This window comes from Trypanosoma melophagium, assembly GCF_022059095.1.
Source record: "Trypanosoma melophagium isolate St. Kilda chromosome Unknown ctg30segment0, whole genome shotgun sequence".
NCBI classification, from domain to species: domain Eukaryota; phylum Euglenozoa; class Kinetoplastea; order Trypanosomatida; family Trypanosomatidae; genus Trypanosoma; species Trypanosoma melophagium.
The window spans coordinates 459,436-480,971 of NW_027125163.1; the positions used below are offsets into that span (position 1 = coordinate 459,436).

Sequence of the window (21,536 nt, forward strand, 5' to 3'; positions counted from 1 at the left end):
AAAACTAAGCGGCGTTGGGAAGATTCTGTCTTCTCTTGTCTTTTTCGCGCCGCCTTTTCCTACCCGGATGGGTGGCCGGGCTGCCTTTTTCCGTTGCGCGAGGCCGCGCCGCAACCCCCGGCGTGCCGCAGGAAAGCGCCCAAAACCCGTTTTTAAAATCCCACAGCGCTGCCCTCCGAATGGCCATTCGCTGGCCGCAACTTCTGGCTAAAAGATGCGCTCGCGATTAAGCGGAGGGGCAGCGCCGGTAGCGATCTGTTGGGGGAGGGTCTTTTTGGCTACAGCGCGCCTTGCCGCGGCGGGCCCAGACAAAAGAGAGCGGCAAACCATTATCATTTCTAAAAAAAAAATGGCCGCGATGATAGTTTTAAACCCCGACGCGCTCTTAGCGCGAGGTGCCGGAGCAATTCGGAGAAACCGCAGGCGTTCGGGAAAAATTCTGGGCCCCGCTCCAAAAAAGCAAACCTTAAAGAACGTTTGGGACATGCACCTTTGGAGGCTGCTAACCTGTTTTGGCGCCCGGCCGCTGGGGGCCGTGTTAGGGCTCGGTTGGCCCCATTTCCGGCGGGACCAGGTGTTGCCGGCCGTGTCGCCTTTTGTGCTGTTGGCCCTCGGGCCGCAGACGTTTTTGGGGCAAAAAGCAGATGCGGACAGCAATTGGGAAACGCGAAAGCCGCCACCAGCCGCGGCGCAGCGGTGCGCTGGCGGTTTTCCTTCGGAAGTTGGTGTGGTTCTTCCCTGGGGTTTAAGAAAAGGCACGGGTGAAAAAGAAGAAAATAATTATTGCCCCTTTGTTTCGTGCAGGGCGCGTGGTTCCCCTGATCGTCGGCGGGCGCTGCTGAGGATGCTGCCGCGCATCAAAATCGCGCAGGCATAACTTAAAAAAAAAAAAAATGAATCCGTGCCGCGCTGGTGGCCGCATTGCCCTGAAAGCCCGCGCCCCAAGATGAAAAGAGAGCGCCTTTTTACGGGGAGGGGGCGGGGTGGGCTTTGAGGGTTGCTGGTGAGAACCGCCCCCTTCCGCTCCTACTTTCCTCCGTCGCCCGGGCAAAAAGGAAAAACAAATTCTTTTTCCAGGGGTTTCGTGGTGGTGGTGGGGCGGCGCGCCTCTCTTTGAGGGGTATGCTTGGGCAACATTTTTCCCCATCGCTCTTCGCACCAAGGCCTTCCCAGATCGGCCGTCCGCAAACCAGGTGGCAAGGTTAAAAGCCAATCGCTTTATAAGCCGGATTGGTTTGCCAGGGTTTCTTCTTTAATCGAATTTCTTGTCGGGCGGACGCGCGCCGCGCAACCGCCCCAAAAAACAATGACTAAGAATTCCTGTTGCCTCCGAAATTCTATGGGGACTTCGACTTTGAGAAAAATGATGCCGCACCGCATCAAAAAGCGAGAACGCGATCGCTTTTAACGCAAACCCCGTTTCCCCACAGAAGGCAAAAAACGGCCATAGCGAAGAAAAAAACAATTGTTTTTTTTTTTGCAAACGCCCTTCGGCGGCACAAAAGGGATTCCCATACAGCGCTGAAAAATAGGTGCCGTGCGCCGCATAGGGGGCAAGCGGCTGCTTGGGTTTGTTGCTGCGGCGCAAGGGAAAGGCAAAGGTTCACCCCCAAGCGTTCGGTGAGCTTGCAGCGCGCCGCCCGGGCACGCGCGCCACAGAGAACCGACGAAGAGAGACTTTTGATTTTTCACCGGCGCGCACTTTTGCCGGGGCCGTCTGCCTTATCCAACGCCCCGCGCCCAACAACCCCTCGGGCATCAGGTGCTGCTTGCTGGCGCTTCGCGGGCGGCCAGAAACCGACCGCTTTTGACCGGAAGCCGGCCGCTCTTTTGCGGTGGCGGCGGGGCCGATTTTCCCGCTTGCGCGCCGTTTGCGGGGCTGCGGGCCGGGCAACGCGGGTTGCCGGCGGTCGCGAGGTCCCCGAGCTCCTGCAAACGGCGCGCGAAGGCGGAAATGGAAAACAACATGCCCGTGGCTTCCAAGGGCTGCTTCTCTGCGGCGCTTCCGGTGTGAAAGGTTTGTGGTTGATTTGTTTCCGCGAAAGGGCGGTGCGCGCGAGAAAAAAAGGAACCGGCTTGTGGTTGTTTTTGCGCTGGTCCCTTGGGGATCTCTTTGGCGTGCGGCGGGAAACTGCCTCAGCCCCCAAATTTTGCGTAGCAGAAGGATCGCGCAGGCACGACCTCCGTTGCCAGCGCTCCGCCTGGAAAGTTTGAAACGCTGAAACGAATCCGCCGAGGCCCGGATCGCAAACGATTAAAAGGCATCCGTGAAAGGACTCAAACGTGCGGCCCCCTGATCTGCGCCCGGATGCCCTTCCATTGAGCCTCGCGGGCGTGCCGCTCCGCTCAGGGGGCCAATGCGCAATACACAGGGGGGTTTGGAAATGTTTCCCTTTCCCTCTTCGGGGGCCGCCTCCGCAGGGCGCCCGGCGGCGGGAGAGGGAAGAACGGGGAGAAACCGGACGGGCCCACGGGTTGATTTTTTTTTCCCCCTTGGCTTTCCGGCGGTGCAGGTGCAGGTGGGCGGTGGGGCGGGCCGGGGGGGAGTTTGGCTTTTTTTTCCCCTATTTGGTTGGCGTTTCTTTTTTTTGGATTCGCGTTTGGTTCTTCCATCCTCGGATCCCGCTTCTTTATTCATTCTGTGTGTGTGTGTGTTTTTTTTTTTTTTTAGTGGCGTTATTGCTGTTGTTTAACTGTGGTTTGCGTTGATCTTGGGGGTGGTTTTGGCGAAGCTTCTGTGAGAGGGGTGGGGCTTCTCTTCCAGCTGTAGATGGGTTCGTTTTGCAAAAGAAAATGCGCTTGTCTTTTGAATGCCATAGTGTCTTTGTAGTTATTCTTTCGTTTTAATTTGGAGTAACCACTCCTGAAATGAATGAAATAATGGTTTTGGTGCTTTTTTTTCATCGTTTGTGTGGTTATTATTATTATTATTATTATTATTATTATTAGTATTAGTATTAGTATTAGTATTATTATTAATTAACTAATTAATTAATTATTTCTCTGTTTTTTTTTCTGACATTGTATAATGTTGTTTTTCGGAAGTTTATTTCTACTTTCGAAGAATAGGAAGAAATAGAAAAGTGACTTGAAGTTTGTTTATATACGGTTTTGGTTAGAAGTTTTAAAATGACTATCACGTCGTCATTTGTTGCGTTTCAACGCGTTGTTGTTGCAGAGGATCGTGTCGCTCCGCAGATGAAGCCTGTCATCGATAAAATGCTGGAACGCCTTCCTCGGCATGATACTAAGGTAAGCTATCAGTATGAATTAAATGTTTACCATTTTTTGGTTGAAAATGAGATTGTTTACTGCTGTATTTCAGGCAGTGATTATAAAAATCGAACAGTTTTTGGATTTCTAATGCAGATTCGTGATTCCTTTAAAAGTCAATTTGCTGGGAGTGCGAATCGATACCCCCGTTCTTCAGATATAACGCCTGCAGTTTGCGGTAAATTCTGTACAACTCTAGCGACTTCAACGCGAACATTCAACGAAAATCCCCAAGCTGACAAAATAGGGAAAATAAAAGATCAAATTGATAATACCAAACAGGTTATGTTGGAGAATCTTAACAGATTGATCGATCGCGGCGAACGGATTGAAAACTTGTGTGATAAAACGGAGCAACTTAGGGATGAAGCTCAGTTTTTTCATTCCAATGCTAGTGAATTAAAACGTAAGATGTTGATAAGAAATATCAAACTGGCCATTGCTCTGTTACTCGTACTCGCTCTCGTTGGACTTGTTATCGCTTTTATGATTTGTGGTATAGACTTTAAAAAATGCAAAAAGTAGTTTTTTTTTAGTTGCTTAGTGTTTCTCGTTTTTTTTTTCGATTGGTATGTCAATATACCATTTCGCTGCGTGTGGTTCTGTGTAATGTTTCTTTTTTTTTTTTTGGAATGATAGCGATAATGAAAATTTGTCCAATGTCTTCCTTATAGTATTTCTATCGAACTGGGGTAAGTACACTTTTTTGCTTTTCTTTTCTTTTTTCCTTCGCTTCCACCTTTCCTTGTTCTGCAGGTTCTTTGGATTCAGGTAGTGACACATGGTGCATCTCACACTAGAGCCCACGAAATGGGCCGATGCTATAGAATCTTCTCCCGATTCTCTATTTTCTCTTGAGTCAGCAAAAAATGTCGAAACTGTATTGTCTAAGGCGTGTACTAGAAGGCATCAAAAGGTGTTACTAAAGGCAGTTGAACCCTTTATGGAAAAAATGATTGAAGACCCCGCTGGTATATCAATTTTAATTTCTCTTGTGAACTATGGTACAGTTGCAACTGTTGACGTTGTTACGGGAGTTGTTCTGCATTCTTGTGATAAAATTCTTAAGTCTCAGAGTTCCCCAGAAAAAGGCTGTGAGGGCCCATTGGGAACTTTATTCGAGCGTATTCTTTACCGTGAGGATTGTACAGAGGAGAATAGAACGAATCTAATAACCACCTTAAAAAATCTTAATAATTCTTTGTTGATGAGTAATTCTGTACTACTCTTGGCTGTTGCCCGTTTAATTACAATTGACAGAGATTTTGCATTGTCAATCTGCTCTGACCCTGAGGCAAAAAAATCGTTCCTTCGAAGTGCTTCGTCAGCTTCAAAAAAGAAAGTTATTTTGAATTTCTGTGAGTTTCTACTTTCGGGTCTTGAATCAAAAGATCCACAGCTGATTGATTTATGTTCTAGCTTTGTATTCACTGCTCTTTCAGATTTGTTTGTGGTGAATTCTAATACACGTCCAAGCAAGGAGATTATATTGCTTTTGGCTTCACATGGAAATGATTTTGTTCTTCGGGAAATGACAGAAGCTATGCTTGCCTGGCCAGATATATGCATTCGTGCGAAGAATGAGGACTACGCTAAAATATTGGCTTTTCTTTTGACAAGATTGCATGATGCGAATAACGGAATTCGATTAATTAAAAAAGTGTTTCAAACACAAAACGATGTTGATGAAAAATTGGCATCCAGGAAGGTTTCTCATCTTCAGTTACTCGCTGCTGTTGCGGAAAAACCAGCGTACATGGAGGCCCTGACAAAAGCAGTGGGTAATTCCCAAGAGAAAAAGCTTATTGGCGCAGTAGCACGATACAGAAATGCCACAAAACCAAGAGCACTCGCAACTAAAGAAGTTCTTCTTCAAAGACTTGAAAAAATACGTACAAACTCAAGTATCAATAATAAGACGAGTAACACACTAAAAAGAGGACGTGAGTAAATTACAATTAAATTTTTCTTTTTATTTTTATTCTTAGCAAGTAAGAAAAAAAAAAAGAGATATGAATATGGACTGAGATTGTGGGTTGAGAGAGGCGATCAGCTCTTTGCTTATCTCTTTATAGTTATGATTTTTTTTTCAAATTATTATTATAGTTTGTCTTGATCATTTTTTTCTTTTTATAAATCCCCTTCTGTTTTTTTTTACTAGAATAATATGAAGAGAGTTGCCTTGCGGTGTTCTCTTATTTCTTGTAGAGGAGCTTTACGATGTTCGAAACGTTATAATTTGTTGGAACATAAAACAAAGGGGTCCATGTTTATGAAGCATCTGGATCTATATGCCCGACGAGACCCTCAGCTAGCACCTTATTTACTTAGAGAAGTTGACATTGAATACAAAAGGAAATGTCGCAAAGTATCCTTTTGTTTATGGGCGTGTATTTTTACAATTGTTACTACATTTCAAATGCGCATACAAGGAGAACAACTACATTACTTGCGTTTGTATGCGGATTGTGCAAAGACTGAACAGGATGCGAAAGATGAAGACGAGATTAGACGTAGAAAAGCTTTTGTGGCTGTGATGAACGTTGTAAAGGATGCCTTCGACCGAGATCAGTCATGGAATAAGAGTGATCAAGAGAAGGCGCTAAAAGCGTTGTGACGGAATTATTTTTAACGAAGATTATTTATGAGAGTAATAAGTTTGAGGAGTGAGAAAATACCCTATTGAGTATTCTGCATTGTTTATGTTTTCTTCTTGATGCCCTAATGGATCAACTGCATTGTTAGGCTTTTCACAGTAGTATTTTAACTCAAACTGTTGACGGTTTTCTAATTGGAATTCTTGCATTATGGAGCCTACTGCAATTTATTATTAAGGATTGTTAGTTTTTTTTTGTGTTTATTGGATTTTTTTCTCTCTTCTCTTCTTTGTAAAAATAATTAAACAAATAGAAGGAGTGAATAAAATTAGATTTAGGCGAATGCTTTTTCTCATTGGGGCAGTGGGGACGCTTCTGTCGACGTTTATGTCTGCAGATACTTTGTCGCAAACGTTTGGACTTCAGGGAATAAGGGTGGGGGCGTTCATGTTTTTATTATGGATTATAGCACTTTTTCTTGCTCCTTGGATAGGTAGCATTGAAATCCTTGGTTGGATACACTGCATACTTTTTATCATTGCTGCGATAAAATATGGTGAGTCTGGTCTTGCCAAAGATTTTATAAGAGTTCCACTTTCAACGTACGTTCCTATTTTTGGGATCATGAACATTTTGTTTAACTATGCATTATCCACCGCTTAAAGGAAGGAACGATAAGTAAGACGATTTTTTTTGCGAATACTTGATAAATGAGAGTGGTGTGTTTTGCCAGTAAATTTTCTTCTTGACTGTATTATTATTATTATTATTATTATTATTATTATTATTATTATTATTATTATTTGTAAATTTTTTTTTCTTAATTCCGCACAACTAAAGTATACGACAAATAAGGACCCGAGTAACAGCACCATGGATTACGCTACTGCCATCAGACAACAAGCAGAGGATCTGAAGGATGAATTAAGGGAATTAGATATTTGGCAGGAGGAGGTACAACGACAAGAAGAAACAAAGAAGAAGCGTAAGGTTCATACGACGAACTTAAGTATGATGCCACCAGTTAGAGGAACTGTACCATCACTGAAAGAAGCTGTTTTAAAATCCAATAGAAAAAGTGAAGGAGATGACCCCGTAAAAAAGGCGAGAGAACAAGGTAATGATTTTTTTCAAGTTGGAAAATTAAAAGAAGCTATAGAGGCCTATAGTAATGGCATCGATCTTGATCCTGAGGGTTCAGCAGCGCATGTGCTGTATGGAAACCGGGCGCTGTGTTATTTAAAACTGGAAAAATGGGATGATGCGGAACGAGATGCCTCATCGTGTGTTCGTCTGAATCATAGCTATGCGAAAGGTTACTTTCGACGGGCTATGGCACGAAAAAAGCTCGGAAATCTCAAAGGATCGCGCACTGATCTTGAGGCAGTTCTCGCTCTCTCACCAAATGATGCCAGTGCCACAACTGAGATGAAACAGGTAACTCAGATGTTACAACTAGAGCGAGAGAATTCTGCCCCTGTTGTCAAGAAAAAGAAGATTGTTATCGCAGAGGTTGATGAGGATGAGGATGAGGATGATGGTGATGTTAACAGCGAAAACAAGAGAAAGGAAAGAGAAAAAGTAAAAACTGTTTCCAATAAATATAGTGAGGAGAGTGAGAAAATGAAAATAGAAAGAGAAAAAGAAATACGCAAAGAGATAGAAGAGCTAAACCGTGTGCGAGAGGTACAACGTAATCTACGTGAAGTTGAAGCGAAAGAAGCTGAGAGAAAGTTAAATGCAACACGACGGACTTGTGCACGTGTTGAGGTAATTGAGGATGAGGTTAAGCCAGTGCAACATGTGGATCCAATGTCAGAAACAGAATTGCGAGAAACTGTATCAGTAGAACCTTCCTCGGTTTATTCAAAAACGACCAAATCAGAATCGGTCGAGAGGACGAAGAAGGAGGACATTGTCCCACGTACCCTAAAACCCTCCTCAAAATGGTCAAAAGAAACCCTCAAGGTACCAAAGTCATTCACAGAATTTGAACGTGTCCTTTCCGACATAAAAAACAATCAAGAACTCTGCTCTTGTTACATTTCGTTGATTCCCCCATCGAACTTAAGAACATTATTTGGGAATAATATGACACCAGAAATTCTTCTTGGGTTATTGAGCACTGTGAAACTTCTACCCGGAACGGTTGCTGTTGCTTTCCTCAAAGGTCTCTGTGGTGTTAAGCGTGTAGAAGATATCTCTCTTTTCTTTGATAACTCTGAGAAGAAGGTGGTTGGGGAGGTATTGGATTTGATTGTTTCTTGTGGAGCTTCGGAAGAGGATGTAAAATTATTTAAGAGGCAACTAAGGGCTTTATAAAAAAAAAAAAAAGTGCGAGTATGCAAGAAGATGCGTGCATTACTTCTTTTTCTTTTTTCAGTCTCCGTTGCAGGTATATATATGATTGGATAGAAATAAATTTCTTCTTTTTTTTGTTTGTTGTTGCTGCTCTTTAGATCAGTAGATATGTATTTTCTTTTCTCCCCTATTTTTTATTTTTCTTATGAATGAGAGAAACGATGGTCAAAGAGACTAAGTTCTACGACGCTTTGGGTGTTTCGCCGGATGCCTCTGTTGACGATATCAAGAGGGCCTACCGGAAGCTCGCCCTGAAGTATCACCCTGACAAAAACAAGGACCCTGGTTCACAGGAAAAATTTAAGGAGGTTTCTGTGGCCTATGAGTGTCTCTCAGACCCTGAAAAACGCAGCCGGTATGACCAATTTGGTGAGAAGGGTGTCGACATGGAGAGTGGGGGAATTGACCCAACAGACATCTTTGCGAGTTTCTTTGGTGGAAGTCGTGCTCGCGGAGAGCCCAAACCTAAAGATATTGTTCATGAACTTCCTGTCCCCCTTGAGGCATTCTATACCGGTAAAGTGATTAAGTTGGCTATCACTCGTGATCGTCTTTGCCACGCATGTGGGGGTTCCGGTTCCAAAATTCCGAATGCCAGTGTTACATGCAAGGAATGCAGTGGTCATGGTGTGAAAGTTGTCACACGCCCCATTGGCCCTGGCTTTATTCAGCAGATGCAGGTGACATGCCCGAAATGCAATGGGAAAGGCACGGATATGAAGGAGGAGGACAAATGTGGGACATGCAAGGGTCAGCAAGTTTTGAAGGACAAGAAAATCTTTGAGGTTGTTGTCGAGAAGGGTATGCATCGTGGGGATAATGTAACATTCCGTGGTGAAGGCGACCAGATACCAGGCGTTCGACTTTCCGGTGATATTATTATCATTCTTGATCAAAAGCCCCATGCAGTATTTACTCGCAAGGGTGATCATCTCCTTATGAACCACACTATCTCATTGGCAGAGGCGCTCACTGGTTTTACGTTAAACATCAAGCATCTTGACGGTCGCGATGTTTCTATAACTTCTACTGGTGTTGTTGACCCCGCAAAACTCTGGTGTGTGGACAGAGAGGGTATGCCAGTCCCCAACACCGGCGGTGTTGAACGCGGTGACCTTGTCGTGAAGCTCCATGTTAAATATCCTGTCGGCCGGGAATGGCAAGACAATGAAATTGGGATACTCCGCAATATTTTGGGATACCCTGCGCAAACCGAACCTCACCCTGATGCTATTGTATGTAAATTGAAGGAAACTAATATTGATCTTGAAAAGGAGGCTAGTCGTCGACGACAGGCAAGTGCCGATGAAGACGACGATATGCCTCAGGGTCACGGAGGGGCAAGGTGCGCGCAGCAGTAATCATTGCAAAGAAGAAACAGGAAAAAAGAAAAGAAAAAAAAAGAAAAGAAAAAAGAAAGAAAACAGAAGAAAGGTGATGCATAAAGAGAATAGGAGAATGACTTTTTTTTTCCTGGCCTCTTGTGGTCCACTAACTGTAAGATTTAATTGAGCACACACCTTCTCCGCTGCAAGCTTCTGCATAAATAATGCGGGTGCACGAATATTTATCTTTTTTTTCTACTTTTATTATTATTATTATTATTATTATTATTATTATTATTATTATTATTATTATTATTATTATTATTATTATTATTATTATTAATACTATTATCATTATTATTACTGATCAATTCCCATCCTAAACTTGATGTATACCCGCCATAGATGTTGTAGTGTCGTCACCCTCTCTTAACTTTTTAAAGGGAAATTCTCTTTAATATTTCTTGAAAGTCATTCTCTTTCTCTTTTTATAAAGGATACAAAGCAAAACAAAGGGAGGTTGTTAATAAAACAAAAATAGTTATAAAGTGGATTGCTTAGGCTCTACAGTGAAGATATCCATACAACATGCCTGGTGCAAATGTATTGAGCTTCAAACCCCTTGGAGGACCTGTGCTTGGTGTGTCACGCAAGCTCCCTATGAGGAATGGATACAGCATTCCTCAGCACGGGTTCGGAACCTATCGAATGAGTCCTGCTGAGGCTGAAGGAGCAGTAGAGTACGCTATAAAGTGTGGTTTTCGACATATTGACTGTGCAAAGGCGTACAACAATCAATCAGCTGTTGGAAAAGCGCTTAACCGGGTTATTTCATCAGGGAGGGTAAAGCGAGAAGATTTGTTTCTGACCTCAAAACTATGGCCTACCGATCAACACCCGGATAATGTGGAAAAGGCTTGCCGGGAAACATTGGCACAACTTCGACTAGACTACTTGGATTTGTACCTCATTCATTGGCCTGTGGCGTGGCGTCACTCTCCTCAGTTCGAAACAGAGGACGACAAGTACCCGAAGGACGCTGATGGGCTTCCTGCAATTGACAATAGCGTGAAACTTGTTGATACATGGAAAGCGATGTGTGAGCTCGTTGACAAGGGTTTGGTGCGCTCTATTGGTCTCTCTAACTGCGTGGAGAAACATATCAACGAAGTTATGAGTGATGGAAACCTTTACGTACCTGTGATTAATCAAATTGAACTGCACCCAGGTTTAGTACAACGAGAACTTCTTAATATACACGGTGCTCACCATATTCTGACTGCTGCGTACAGTCCTCTTGGGATGCCCTCAAGATTTACACCAACTGAGTTCAAGGGTATATTGCATGATGCCTCATTGCAACCGCTCTCTGAACATTCGGGGTTTACTGTGGCTCGTATACTACTTAACTGGAATCTTGACATGCATAATGTCGTTATAGTTCGCTCAACCAATAAGGATCACATAAAATCTAATGCCAAAGCTTCCCTTTACGCTTTATCAGACCCAATACGTATGATCCTCGACCGATTTGAAGAGCGTGTGGGAACAGTCCGAACGATCAATCCAACAAATTTTAATCGTAGCGGAAAAAGTTTTTTTGAATGATACATGGGAAAATTGCTTTCACAGGTTTATCTTCCTTTTTTTTAATTCGTTCTCTCATTTTTCTCGTTCTCCACTCTCTCTCTCTCTCTCTCTCTGTATGTATGTATGTATGTATGTATGTATGTATGTATGTATGTATGTATGTATGTATGTATGTATGTATGTATGTATGTATGTATGTATGTATGTATGTATGTATGTGAATGGTATGTCTTTTTTTTTACTGAGTTATATTTAATTTACCGAATTTTTTTTCCCTTTGCTGTGATGCCTGACCTTTACAGTGGTAGGGTTGTCATGGCATCCAAGAAAGGAGGCAATAAGAAGCCGGATTCTAAAGATGCAGAAACGGCTATACTTCGATGGTTTGAATGTGAGGGAGAACCGGCAACGGTACAGTCATTAACAGACGCTCTCGGCAGCAAATTTGGGAAAACATTGGTTCAGAGTATCCTTGAGCAATGCGTAAGTGAGGGAAAACTTCAGATCAAGGACATTAAAAAAGCCAGATTTTACTACCTAATCCCCACAGAGGCAAACAATAATGGAGAGGATGCTGGAACCACAGAATCTGCAAAGGTAGATCTTATTCAGCAGATTAAAGTACAGACAAAAAGTCTTTCCCAACTTAACAATGAATTGAATACACTCCTTCAGAAATCTTCATCTGATAAAAGAGCTGCTGTTATCAATACACTCTCAGCAGAATGTGTGACGTTAAAGAAGCGTCTAGACGATGTACAGCAGGTGACGAATAAGCGAAGTCGCGAGAACGACGAGGATGTTTCGCTCCTCACTAGGCGGTATAACAAGGCCCGAAAACTTTGGATAGAGCGGAAGCGTATGACAGAGCGTGTTATTGATGCTGTTCTGGGGGAAAGTTGTGACCCAAATGACCTTGCAGATCTTTTTGGTGTCACAACTGACCAGCAAGCTAATGTTTCGTTTTCAGATACAGCCATTGTATTGCCATTAACAACAGACGTCGTTCACGCATAAGTGTTTAATACAGAAAAAAAAAGTGTGAGTATAGGTGTGTGTGTTTTTATTTTCACAGAGTTACTTTTGGTTTGATTTCATTTCTAAAGATTGATTGTTCTTCTGCACGTATTTTGCTACTACTGGCGTGGCTTATTAAGTTAATTATAGACTCATTAATCAACTATTATTCTTATTTCTTTATTCTCTCTTTCTCTCTCTCTCCCTTTTCCTGAATCGTTTTTTCTTTCCCTCACTTCTCATTTATTTTTCACATGAAATTGACAGGCTTGCCTAAGGATGGATGAAGAAAGCAATACAAGTAGCGAGTTATATGACGTATTCGCGATTCTTAAGGAGTCTGCAAAGGGACAATGGGACATTGATGCAGATGATCTACTCTTAAAGACAATGATGATGATGCAAGCAAAGTTTATGGCACGTTTTGGTTCTGCCCGTGACAAAGTGGATGGACTTTATGAAAATACTCACACTGCTTCTATTCAGCTTCAGAATGCCATGAATTCTTTCCTTCTTCTTTCACAGAAACAATTTGTGCAAAACCGTGTCTCTGTGGAGGATACCGAAAGTGAAACTATATCTGAGCGTAGTGAAGGTGACGAAAAAAATACTTTCCTTGTTAATGGCAACTCAGCAGAGGATATGGAGGCGAGAGTAACCCGTGTGTGCCAGGAGGCCATCGATATTGGTGTGCGTGTTCTTGAAGAGCGAACCATACCACTCTTCGCTGAGGATAAAGCACTACGTGAACTTCCCAACACAGAAGATAGTGTAGAGGACGAAAGGGATTCTCTTTCCCATTCTTTTGCTAATCACTACAGAAACAGGCATCTTATGGCACTTATTGGATCAGAACAGTTTCTCACCGATCCCTACACCGGCTTCTTTGGGAAGGACGGCAGGGATTCTCGGAGGTCATCCAGATCCGAGTCCTCCTCTGACAGCATGGCAGAACCTGTGGCGGTGGACGTACGTCGCGACATGGCTTTTCACACTGATACAACAGTACCAGCAGATACAACAACTCGTCCAGCAGTATCGCCTGCAAAACTACCTCCACCTGCAACTCCATCTGCACCACCACCACCACCACCACCACCAGCACGAACAGCAGTAAAAACCACAACTGTTGGAGGTCTACTCACTAAAAAGGCGCATGACCCAACGACAGAGACAGCACCAAGGAAGACTGGTATTTCTGCATTCCTTGATTCGTCTGACAGTTCAGATGACGATAAACCTCTACACAAACCAGTTATAGGTTCCCGACCAACACCTGGTGGAAAAAAGATTGGTATCTTTCCCAAAGCATCTACTTCTTCTGAGTCAACCTCATCTGAGTCATCAGATAGGTCTGTGCCGAAGGTTCCGGTCAAGCCCGTCTCACCACGGAAAACTAACCCATTTGTAAGCGACTTGAGTTCTGATAGCGAGAACACCAAAGTTCCACCTGTATCTTACGCAAAGAAAGCTGTAAAGGTACCTGCACGAGGTATATTTAGTAGTGATGATTCATCTTCATCAGAGTATCAGTATCCTCGAGCTAAACTCCCACCAAAAGTTGTAAACAGTAAGGCTAATTCAGCTGTTAGACCAGATGTTGCCCTACATAAGACCGGAATTCACAAATCAGTTGCTGAACACTCAGACTCCAAGGAAAGCTCAGATAGTGACACTGTGCTAGCGCCAAAATTTGTGGATTTGCAGACCTCTCCAAGTCTTGATAAAGTACCACCTGACGATTCCGCGGCGAATCAAAATGAAGTGCTTTCTGTATCTGGTGGTAACCATGACTCTGTAGAGCGTATTGAGGTTTCCCCTTCTGTTCCTTTGCCTTCTGTGGTGGGAGAGCAAAGAGTTCCTGGAGTAGTACCACCCCCTGTGAGCGCTTCGATTCCTCTCCCAAAGCGTGGTGGCAAGGCATTATCGACATCGTCCTCTGATACAGAGGAACCTCTGAAAGGGGGAGAGGTTCCTCCAGAACCACCAAGAATGGTCGCCAAAAAGGTCCCTCCACCTCCTCCTAGGAAGCTTACTGTTAAGACTGCTCCTCCACTGTACAGTAGCAGTAGCAGTGACCTAGGTGATACAAAGCCTTTTGGCGGTACCACTGTTCCTGCTCCTCGCAAGATGTTTCCCAAAGTAACCTTCAGCAAACGCCATATATACAGCAGTGATTCTGACGCTTAGGCCGAACCAGAGTTAAGTAAGTGGATTGAAAATTGAAAATTGCAAAAAAAAAAAAAAGAAACTAAATTGAACTCCTTGTGTTTTCTGGTAACTCATGCGTAGGATGCGACCCTTTTTTTCCTCTTGAAAATTTTATGTGGATTCTGTTATCCAAGCTTAGAAGTAAAGGTGGTGCCAAATATTGACGCACGTGTAACAAGAGCAAAACAAAAAAAAAGTTTGAATGCCTTGGAACCTTGAGGGGCGTGTAGGTGTTCTGACTGGTGCTTCATCTGCCATTGGTAGAGTGGTAGCTGCACGTTTATTCACACAGCATCGCATGCAATTGGTATGCGTGTCCAGAAAAGATTTGACAGGCTTAGTTGCATCAGAATGCACTTGTTTAAAGGCGGACCTTACAGTCTCCTCTGAGTGTGATGCTGTAATGAAATCTGTGAGGACGACACTTGGACCAGTATCCCTACTTGTCAACTGCGCTGGTGTAACCCTTAGTAAAGTGCATGTACACTGTACAGATGAGGATTACGATGCAGTGATGAACGTTAATGTGCGTGGGGCGCTTCAAATAACGCGGTCGGCACTTCGTTATGGGGGTATGTTGAAGACTGGGGACGGCTGCGTTATCCACATTGGCTCTGTTGTAGGTAGTGTGGGAAACGAGGGACAAGTGGTATATGCAGCATCGAAGGCGGCATTAGGCGGCGCAGTGAAGTCTTGGGCTCGGGAGTATGGCAGCAAAGGTTTGCGCTTCAATGTAATTGCTCCCGGTCTTGTAGGCGGCCCTGGTATGGCTGCTACATTGACGGAGGCCCAGCGAGAAGCCTGGCGGAAACGCTGTTCAATGGGCCGTCTCGCCACTGCAGAGGACATCGCCGACGCCATTATTGGTATCTCTAGTTGTTGCTTTATCAATGGCCAGACTATCTGCGTTGACGGAGGAATCGCATAAAGATTATATTTGGGGTTGTGGGAGTTATTATCATTATATATATTTCTACTGTGGATCTCCAATACATGCAGCGAAAAAGATAAAAATTGTGAGACATGCTCATACGAAGCAGAGGTTGGGAAGCATATGTTGGGGGGAAAAGTAGTGAAAAAAAATAGTTAATAGTTAACTTAAGCTATATTCTGTGTTTCATTTCCACCTCATTTCTTTTAATTCTTTTTTTTTTGTTTTGTTTTGCTGACGTATAGACATCCAAAGCGAGAATGCAGTCTCAATCATCCCCTACAAGTCATGGTGACGGCTCTCGACGCTCCGTTGATTCGAGACTTCCTCCTGTAGTAGTAGAAAAGCAGATTAAAGTTTCCAACTACAGCCATTCCACTGCTGCTACTATGGCTGGTCAATTGGAACACTGTGTCGGATTACTTAGGGGTCATTCTGTTGCGCTTCAGCACTGCAACGAGGAGATTGAAGGTGCGTTGTTGACACTCGGTGTTGAAGCAACACATTCCCTTCTTTTCTCGATTAATAAGGTTATTGAGGGTCTTGAAGTGGTGGCAGGATCATGTAAAAATATGTGTGAAAGCCACTTTGAAGAGGTTCGTCAGCGAGAAGATCTCTTTAATTCGTTAAGTAGCATGTACATTTCTTTAAAAGAACGACATGAGGCCACTGAACGTGAGTTGCGAAGCGTTGTCGCAGATCGTGACCGTAAGGTTGCTGCTTTTGAAAAGGCAGTAGCATATGTAGAGTCAGTGATTGCGGAACGAGCTCTCTGGCAGGAAAAGAATGGCTACAATTGTACAGGCCTTCCATTGGTGGAAAGATGTTTTGCAGATCGTTCTCGCCAGACTTTGGAAGTGTTTGACAAAGTTATAAATGAAACATCTAATCCAAATGGAGAAAATATGGACCATCTTATTTCATCTACAGATGCCCCAGAAACACTTGTAAAACGCTGGGAGACAAGTGAAGGTTTGCGTTACATAAACGGGACTCCTTCTGCCCGCCTACAGTATGTTCCTCCTGGGGATGAAGTGGTACTGCTTCGTGAAGTACTGGAGATGGGTACGTGTAGTCGAGTTCTATTGCGCGACGTACGGGAGGAACGAAAAGCACTCGAAGAAGCTAAGAAAAAAGTGTGTGAAATTGGTGTTACAACTCTTGCTACACTTCAGACCGTTCGATCGGAGCTTTCTAGCTTTAGGGAGTGGATTGTAGGTCTTGAACAGCGTGGACAACCGTTCAACGCATCTTTTGAGGGTTTTCGTGGGATGGTAACGGAGCTTGAAAAGAAAATGGCACAAGAGTCTATGACTCAAAGCGTCCTTGCAGGCGTAACGTAATGTAAATTTTACCTCTATTATTTTCTTCTTCTTTCGATGAAGATTGTTTGTAAACAAGTTCTCTCGCTTTTTTAATTATTCCACTCTTTCTTTCTTCTTCATATTCCATGAGGGAGTGTGGACGACTCCCTTTTTTTTCTCTTATTTTCCGTGCTACTCGGACCAAACGCTTCTCATTCCCGCTTTGATTCTTTTTTTCCCCCTTTGCTTTACGTGGTGAAGGAGTTGATGGAGCGGTATAAGCTCGATCAATACCCATTCGCGCGTACGCCAATCAGTGCATTATATAGGTGTAAAGACACGGTAGGTGGTGAGAGTCTTGCTGTGAAAGTCGTTGACAGGCGTACAACCTCTGGGGAGCGAAGGGTGCAACGAGTGTTGGAAGGGGCAGAAGCAATTTCACGCGCTGGTCCACATCCAGGTATTGTTGGCGTGCGCGGCGTGTATGAGGTTGATAAAAAAGCATACATAGTGATGGAGTACGTTGCTGGTGGTACACTTCTTGACTACGTCAAACGTAAGGGTCCAATCCGAGAGGCTTCCGTTGTTCCAATTGTGCGACAACTATTATTCGCTCTCGTTCACCTTCATAGCTTTGGTGTGATGCATCGTGACTTAAAGACTGAGAATATTCTTATTCGTTTGCCTACAGATCTCAAAAGCCCACCAGAAAAAGTCTGCATCTGTGATTTTGGATTTGCAACGGTTAAATGCCCTAACTCTGAGTGTGTGGGTTCCCCGCAATATAGCGCACCAGAGATAGCACTTATCGGCATGACGCAAGGTAAAACCCATGCGAACAGCTACTCCTACGATGAGAAGTGTGATGTGTGGTCACTCGGCGTTGTAACTTACGCCCTTCTTAGTGGGATGCTTCCATTTGATGGTAGTACACCAAGGGAGGTATTTGAGAATATTTTACAGAAGAATATCAGCTTTTCCCACCCTCTCTGGAGTGATGTAAGTGAGGAAGGAAGACGCTTTATTCTTTTTCTTATGACACCTGAAGCATCCAAACGGCCCTCTTCACGAGAGGCTTTAAGGCACCCTTGGCTGCAAATGTAAGTTGGAATTTTTTTCTTTTTTTTTTTTGCTTCTTCTATTTCCTGTACCTCTTAAAAATATTGTAGGATTAAAGTACGAGGCGAGGTGACTGTTTTAAACTGACCTTGCTGCATATTTTATTCCTGAGACTTGTACCGTATTTGTTTTTTTTTTCTTCTTTCCTTGTATTGTACATATATATATATATATTACTGTGTCTGGTAAAAAGAAAAAAGGAAAAATGTTCTGCTGTATTTCTAACCGCGTGCCGCACGAGCCAGTGGTATCTAGAACATCTGGCTGTTTGTACGAACGCTCCCTCATTGAGAAGTACATCACTGAACACGGAAGATGTCCAGTTACTGGAGAACCCCTGCAAAGGGAGGATCTTATAACAGTACGACCGACAACGTTAACAGGATCACCTCCGAGTGGTGAGACAATTCCTGCGTTACTGACAAAATTACACTCCCAGTGGGATGCCATCATGCTTGAGCAGTTTTCCTTGCGGCAGCAATTAGCCCAGACACAGCAAGAGCTGGCGCATGCCCTACACCAGTATGAAGCGGCTTGTCGCGTTATTGCCACATTCATCAAAGACCGTGGGATGGCGGAAACTCAGTCGGGTGAGCCAACAGAAGGACGCACTGCACGTGACAGTGGTAACCCAGCTTTACCAGATGCAGCACTGAAGGATTTGGGTGAGTATGACACTGTTCAGAGGGCAAAACGGAAAACAAGATTACCTCCGCCTACACTGGCGTCAAAACAGAATGTGCAAGATTTTGTTGAGGATGGTTCTGTTGATGTGGGGAAGACTGCATGGGCTGTTACACGTGTTACAGAGAAGAGTGTAGTTATTGGACTCGATGATGCATCTGTTGTTCATTACGACTTAGCAGAGGGTCGTATGCGTGGTACAGGTCTTGGACATGAAAGGGCAGTGCGCCATACCGTTTCGTGTTGCAGTGGTGGGGTGGTGCGTCTGGTTTCTGCATCTGATGATGCCACATTGCGTTTATGGAGTTGTGAATCGGAGATGTTGGTTTGCCAAGGAGTTTTACGTCAGCACAAGGGAGGCATTGTTGGACTAGGGAACGTAATTGCGGATCATTTACTTCTCTCAGCGAGTGCAACCGGTGTCGGACTTGCCGATATTAACTCTATGGAGTCTCTCGCATTTGCAACTACAACAACAGAAGACCTATCGGCGTTGACATGCCTTGGTGTACACCCGTATGGTTCCTTAGCAGCACTAGGAACAAAATCCTCAGGTTTTTGCATCTGGAACACTCAACAGATGTGTGTTGACACTACCGTCTCACTTACTGATGATGGCGACGTCTGCAGTCTAGCATTTAACGCCGATTGCTTCACCCTAGCGACAGCTCTTTTTGGTGGAAAGACACTTCTGTGGGACCTTAGAAAGATGTCTGTCCCACTCCACGGGATACCGCCATCAAGAACTGCAGAGACAGCATCTGCATCTATGCCTGGTGACGTTCCTGTTGTTGCCTTTGACGGATACGGGAAATATCTGGCTATAGGGGGTCAGGATATTCGTGTGTTTGATTGGACCACCTCTCCCGAGCAGGCTCTGAGCACGTTAAACTCACACCTGCAGCCGGTCACAGGTCTCTGCTGGGGAGAAGATGCGCGGTCTCTCGTTAGCTGCTCAATGGACAGGACAGTGAAGTTGTATGGCTCGGCATGATGTTATTTTTTTTTTAGGTGTGTGTCAATAAGAAGACCCATAAGACGCTGGTTGAAGGCGTGATTGTAAGGTTCATTTTCTCTCTCTCTCTCTCTCTCTATATATATATATATATATATATATATATATAGGCATGTCTCCGCATCTGTTGTGTCTTCTTCTTTACACACCTTGTGGAAAGTGTTATACCTGTTTTCATTTGTCCCTGTTCTTTTTTTTTCTTTTCTTTCTTTTCTTTTATATATATATGTTGCACGAATTAATAGCGAAGACAAATGTTGGATGATCAGGTATTGATGACGTTCAATGGGGATCTAGTGACACCACCAGAGCAAAACCCACTACCACCACCACCACCAAAACAATCTCCTCGTTTCTTTCTTGGTGATTCTTCCTTTAGTGTTTACGAGGATATGGGAGTGTACTTGCGGCAGTTAGGATGGAACGCAACAAAATCAAAAGCGCAGATGGTAAAGTGTGATCTCATCTTGGGTGATCGTTTTACCATACCATATTCAGTGTTGCGGTGCGAACCTCTCGTGTCTTCCTCTTACTATGGGGGCTACCGGTGGATTAATTATTTTCGTGGGTCACACCGACTTACTCTTAAAGCATCAATGGCACGGTTACTACAAGAGTCAGATGCCACATGTAACGAGTGGATGCCCCACTCCTTTGTACTGGGGGGTGATCAAAAAAAACGACAGGATGATAGAGAACTATTTATACAGTATTCAGAGGAGCACCCAGATGGGATATGGATAATCAAACGGAGTAGCGGCAGTAAGGGTAAAGATATCCTCTTGGTGCGTACTCTAGAAGAGATAAAAGAATTTATAAATACGTTAGAACCTAATAGTCGAAGCATTTTTGTTGCCCAAAAGTATGTGGACAGACCATTATTGTACCAAGGGAGAAAATTTGATATACGCGTTTGGGCCCTTTTAAAAACACCATATGAAATTTACGTTTTTTCTCAGGGAAGTTGTCGCACTTCAAGCGTGATGTATGATCCTGATGATACCAAGAATACACTGGCCCACCTTACAAACCATTGTTTGCAAGAAGGTGCATCACAATTTGGTCAGTACGAAGTGGGAAATGAATTGTGGTTTCCCCAACTTGGGAAGTACCTCCATAAGGTTTTTAATGAGAATGTTCTTGAAAGACGTATCTTGCCGCAGATTTCTAATATCGTAGTCCGCACATTAATGGCCATGAAGTTGGTACTTGAGGTATCTTCAGAGGAACCGTACAAATGTTTCCAGCTTTTCGGTTATGACCTTATCTTAGATGACAAGATGGTTGTGCAACTGCTGGAGATTAATGGATCTCCTGGCGTGGCAACAAAGTTTCTGCGCCCCGTGGTGACAGAAACTCTTTCTCTCGTGAACGGCAGTGATGCACCGCGGAAGTGGGACCCCACCGCTGTGCAATTTGTGAAGTTGTGGGGCAACGGGGATGCGATGCCTGATGGATCTGCACGGTTTTAAGTGGTGTTTGAGAGTTGCGAATGGAGTGGTAAGACAAAACGACGATATATATATATTGAGGTATTTTTGATTTCCTCTTCTTTTTTCTTTTTCGTTTTGTTCTGGCTGTTGCAGATGGTGGTGGTGGTGTGTGAGGGAAATGGTGTTGGGGTTACTGGGGATTCATTCTACTTTGTATCTGTTACTCATTTCTTTCTTTTACCTTTCCTGTTGCTTACTTTCTTCTTCTTCTGTTACTATTTCTTATATTACCACGTTAGCCAGAAATGTCACGTAACACAGACAACGAAGTGCGGCCAGGCGTAAATGAGGAGGAAGACGATAGTAGACGATCTCAGAGGGAACCTATCATGTCACGTGCAGCCCGTCGGAGGGCAAAGAAACAACCTGTTGTGGTAACGGCAGAGATGCGGGAGGAGGCGAAGGAGCGACGCCGTGAGTTGCGCAAGTATCTGCGCATGTTGAAGTCCAATGGGGCCCGTAGAAAAGTGGCGCGTATGCATGCGAAGAAGCGTGAGAGGGAGACAAGTGAGATGGAGGAGGCATGTGCTCACCTCGACGTGGACGCCAGACCGCTAAAAAAGGGAAGGCGTGAGGAAGAATAGTGTAACGATAAAGGAACGAAAAAAAAAAAAAT

The 21,536-nt window shown here is 43.9% G+C and overlaps 17 protein-coding genes across 17 annotated transcripts; all 17 read left to right on the forward strand.

Annotated features, from left to right (window-relative positions):
* Positions 1-349: 349 nt before the first annotated feature.
* On the forward strand, positions 350-877 carry LSM04_004134 (uncharacterized protein; the record flags this gene model as incomplete). The annotated part of the gene is made up of 1 exon (XM_067333786.1): positions 350-877. The coding sequence occupies one exon, from the start codon at positions 350-352 to the stop codon at positions 875-877; it is 528 nt and encodes a 175-aa protein (XP_067189454.1).
* Positions 878-1,122: 245 nt separating this feature from the next.
* Positions 1,123-2,214, forward strand: LSM04_002076 (uncharacterized protein; the record flags this gene model as incomplete). The annotated part of the gene is made up of 2 exons (XM_067333787.1): positions 1,123-1,193; positions 1,626-2,214. The coding sequence occupies 2 exons, from the start codon at positions 1,123-1,125 to the stop codon at positions 2,212-2,214; spliced, it is 660 nt and encodes a 219-aa protein (XP_067189406.1).
* A 915-nt stretch (positions 2,215-3,129) lies between these two features.
* Positions 3,130-3,798, forward strand: LSM04_000042 (Synaptobrevin; the record flags this gene model as incomplete). The annotated part of the gene is made up of 1 exon (XM_067333788.1): positions 3,130-3,798. The coding sequence occupies one exon, from the start codon at positions 3,130-3,132 to the stop codon at positions 3,796-3,798; it is 669 nt and encodes a 222-aa protein (XP_067189371.1).
* Positions 3,799-4,054: 256 nt separating this feature from the next.
* On the forward strand, positions 4,055-5,224 carry LSM04_008843 (uncharacterized protein; the record flags this gene model as incomplete). The annotated part of the gene is made up of 1 exon (XM_067333789.1): positions 4,055-5,224. One exon carries the CDS (start codon positions 4,055-4,057, stop codon positions 5,222-5,224), a length of 1,170 nt encoding a protein of 389 aa, XP_067189538.1.
* Positions 5,225-5,440: 216 nt separating this feature from the next.
* Positions 5,441-5,890, forward strand: LSM04_007270 (uncharacterized protein; the record flags this gene model as incomplete). Its single annotated transcript, XM_067333790.1, has 1 exon — positions 5,441-5,890. The coding sequence occupies one exon, from the start codon at positions 5,441-5,443 to the stop codon at positions 5,888-5,890; it is 450 nt and encodes a 149-aa protein (XP_067189513.1).
* Positions 5,891-6,212: 322 nt separating this feature from the next.
* Positions 6,213-6,533, forward strand: LSM04_008476 (uncharacterized protein; the record flags this gene model as incomplete). Its single annotated transcript, XM_067333791.1, has 1 exon — positions 6,213-6,533. The coding sequence occupies one exon, from the start codon at positions 6,213-6,215 to the stop codon at positions 6,531-6,533; it is 321 nt and encodes a 106-aa protein (XP_067189532.1).
* A 210-nt stretch (positions 6,534-6,743) lies between these two features.
* LSM04_000932 (RNA-polymerase II-associated protein 3-like) lies at positions 6,744-8,192 on the forward strand (the record flags this gene model as incomplete). The annotated part of the gene is made up of 1 exon (XM_067333792.1): positions 6,744-8,192. One exon carries the CDS (start codon positions 6,744-6,746, stop codon positions 8,190-8,192), a length of 1,449 nt encoding a protein of 482 aa, XP_067189388.1.
* A 200-nt stretch (positions 8,193-8,392) lies between these two features.
* On the forward strand, positions 8,393-9,592 carry LSM04_008196 (Chaperone DnaJ; the record flags this gene model as incomplete). The annotated part of the gene is made up of 1 exon (XM_067333793.1): positions 8,393-9,592. One exon carries the CDS (start codon positions 8,393-8,395, stop codon positions 9,590-9,592), a length of 1,200 nt encoding a protein of 399 aa, XP_067189526.1.
* Positions 9,593-10,144: 552 nt separating this feature from the next.
* Positions 10,145-11,164, forward strand: LSM04_002535 (NADP-dependent oxidoreductase domain; the record flags this gene model as incomplete). Its single annotated transcript, XM_067333794.1, has 1 exon — positions 10,145-11,164. One exon carries the CDS (start codon positions 10,145-10,147, stop codon positions 11,162-11,164), a length of 1,020 nt encoding a protein of 339 aa, XP_067189416.1.
* A 297-nt stretch (positions 11,165-11,461) lies between these two features.
* On the forward strand, positions 11,462-12,163 carry LSM04_005494 (Homologous-pairing protein 2; the record flags this gene model as incomplete). The annotated part of the gene is made up of 1 exon (XM_067333796.1): positions 11,462-12,163. One exon carries the CDS (start codon positions 11,462-11,464, stop codon positions 12,161-12,163), a length of 702 nt encoding a protein of 233 aa, XP_067189483.1.
* A 279-nt stretch (positions 12,164-12,442) lies between these two features.
* Positions 12,443-14,353, forward strand: LSM04_007205 (uncharacterized protein; the record flags this gene model as incomplete). Its single annotated transcript, XM_067333797.1, has 1 exon — positions 12,443-14,353. One exon carries the CDS (start codon positions 12,443-12,445, stop codon positions 14,351-14,353), a length of 1,911 nt encoding a protein of 636 aa, XP_067189510.1.
* A 223-nt stretch (positions 14,354-14,576) lies between these two features.
* Positions 14,577-15,302, forward strand: LSM04_008804 (uncharacterized protein; the record flags this gene model as incomplete). Its single annotated transcript, XM_067333798.1, has 1 exon — positions 14,577-15,302. The coding sequence occupies one exon, from the start codon at positions 14,577-14,579 to the stop codon at positions 15,300-15,302; it is 726 nt and encodes a 241-aa protein (XP_067189536.1).
* A 263-nt stretch (positions 15,303-15,565) lies between these two features.
* LSM04_007278 (uncharacterized protein) lies at positions 15,566-16,648 on the forward strand (the record flags this gene model as incomplete). The annotated part of the gene is made up of 1 exon (XM_067333799.1): positions 15,566-16,648. The coding sequence occupies one exon, from the start codon at positions 15,566-15,568 to the stop codon at positions 16,646-16,648; it is 1,083 nt and encodes a 360-aa protein (XP_067189514.1).
* Positions 16,649-16,876: 228 nt separating this feature from the next.
* Positions 16,877-17,713, forward strand: LSM04_002745 (Protein kinase domain; the record flags this gene model as incomplete). The annotated part of the gene is made up of 1 exon (XM_067333800.1): positions 16,877-17,713. The coding sequence occupies one exon, from the start codon at positions 16,877-16,879 to the stop codon at positions 17,711-17,713; it is 837 nt and encodes a 278-aa protein (XP_067189422.1).
* Positions 17,714-17,933: 220 nt separating this feature from the next.
* On the forward strand, positions 17,934-19,406 carry LSM04_000595 (WD40 repeat; the record flags this gene model as incomplete). Its single annotated transcript, XM_067333801.1, has 1 exon — positions 17,934-19,406. One exon carries the CDS (start codon positions 17,934-17,936, stop codon positions 19,404-19,406), a length of 1,473 nt encoding a protein of 490 aa, XP_067189383.1.
* Positions 19,407-19,681: 275 nt separating this feature from the next.
* Positions 19,682-20,899, forward strand: LSM04_005798 (Tubulin-tyrosine ligase/Tubulin polyglutamylase; the record flags this gene model as incomplete). Its single annotated transcript, XM_067333802.1, has 1 exon — positions 19,682-20,899. The coding sequence occupies one exon, from the start codon at positions 19,682-19,684 to the stop codon at positions 20,897-20,899; it is 1,218 nt and encodes a 405-aa protein (XP_067189491.1).
* Positions 20,900-21,165: 266 nt separating this feature from the next.
* LSM04_002775 (uncharacterized protein) lies at positions 21,166-21,504 on the forward strand (the record flags this gene model as incomplete). Its single annotated transcript, XM_067333803.1, has 1 exon — positions 21,166-21,504. One exon carries the CDS (start codon positions 21,166-21,168, stop codon positions 21,502-21,504), a length of 339 nt encoding a protein of 112 aa, XP_067189424.1.
* Between the last annotated feature and the right edge of the window lie 32 nt (positions 21,505-21,536).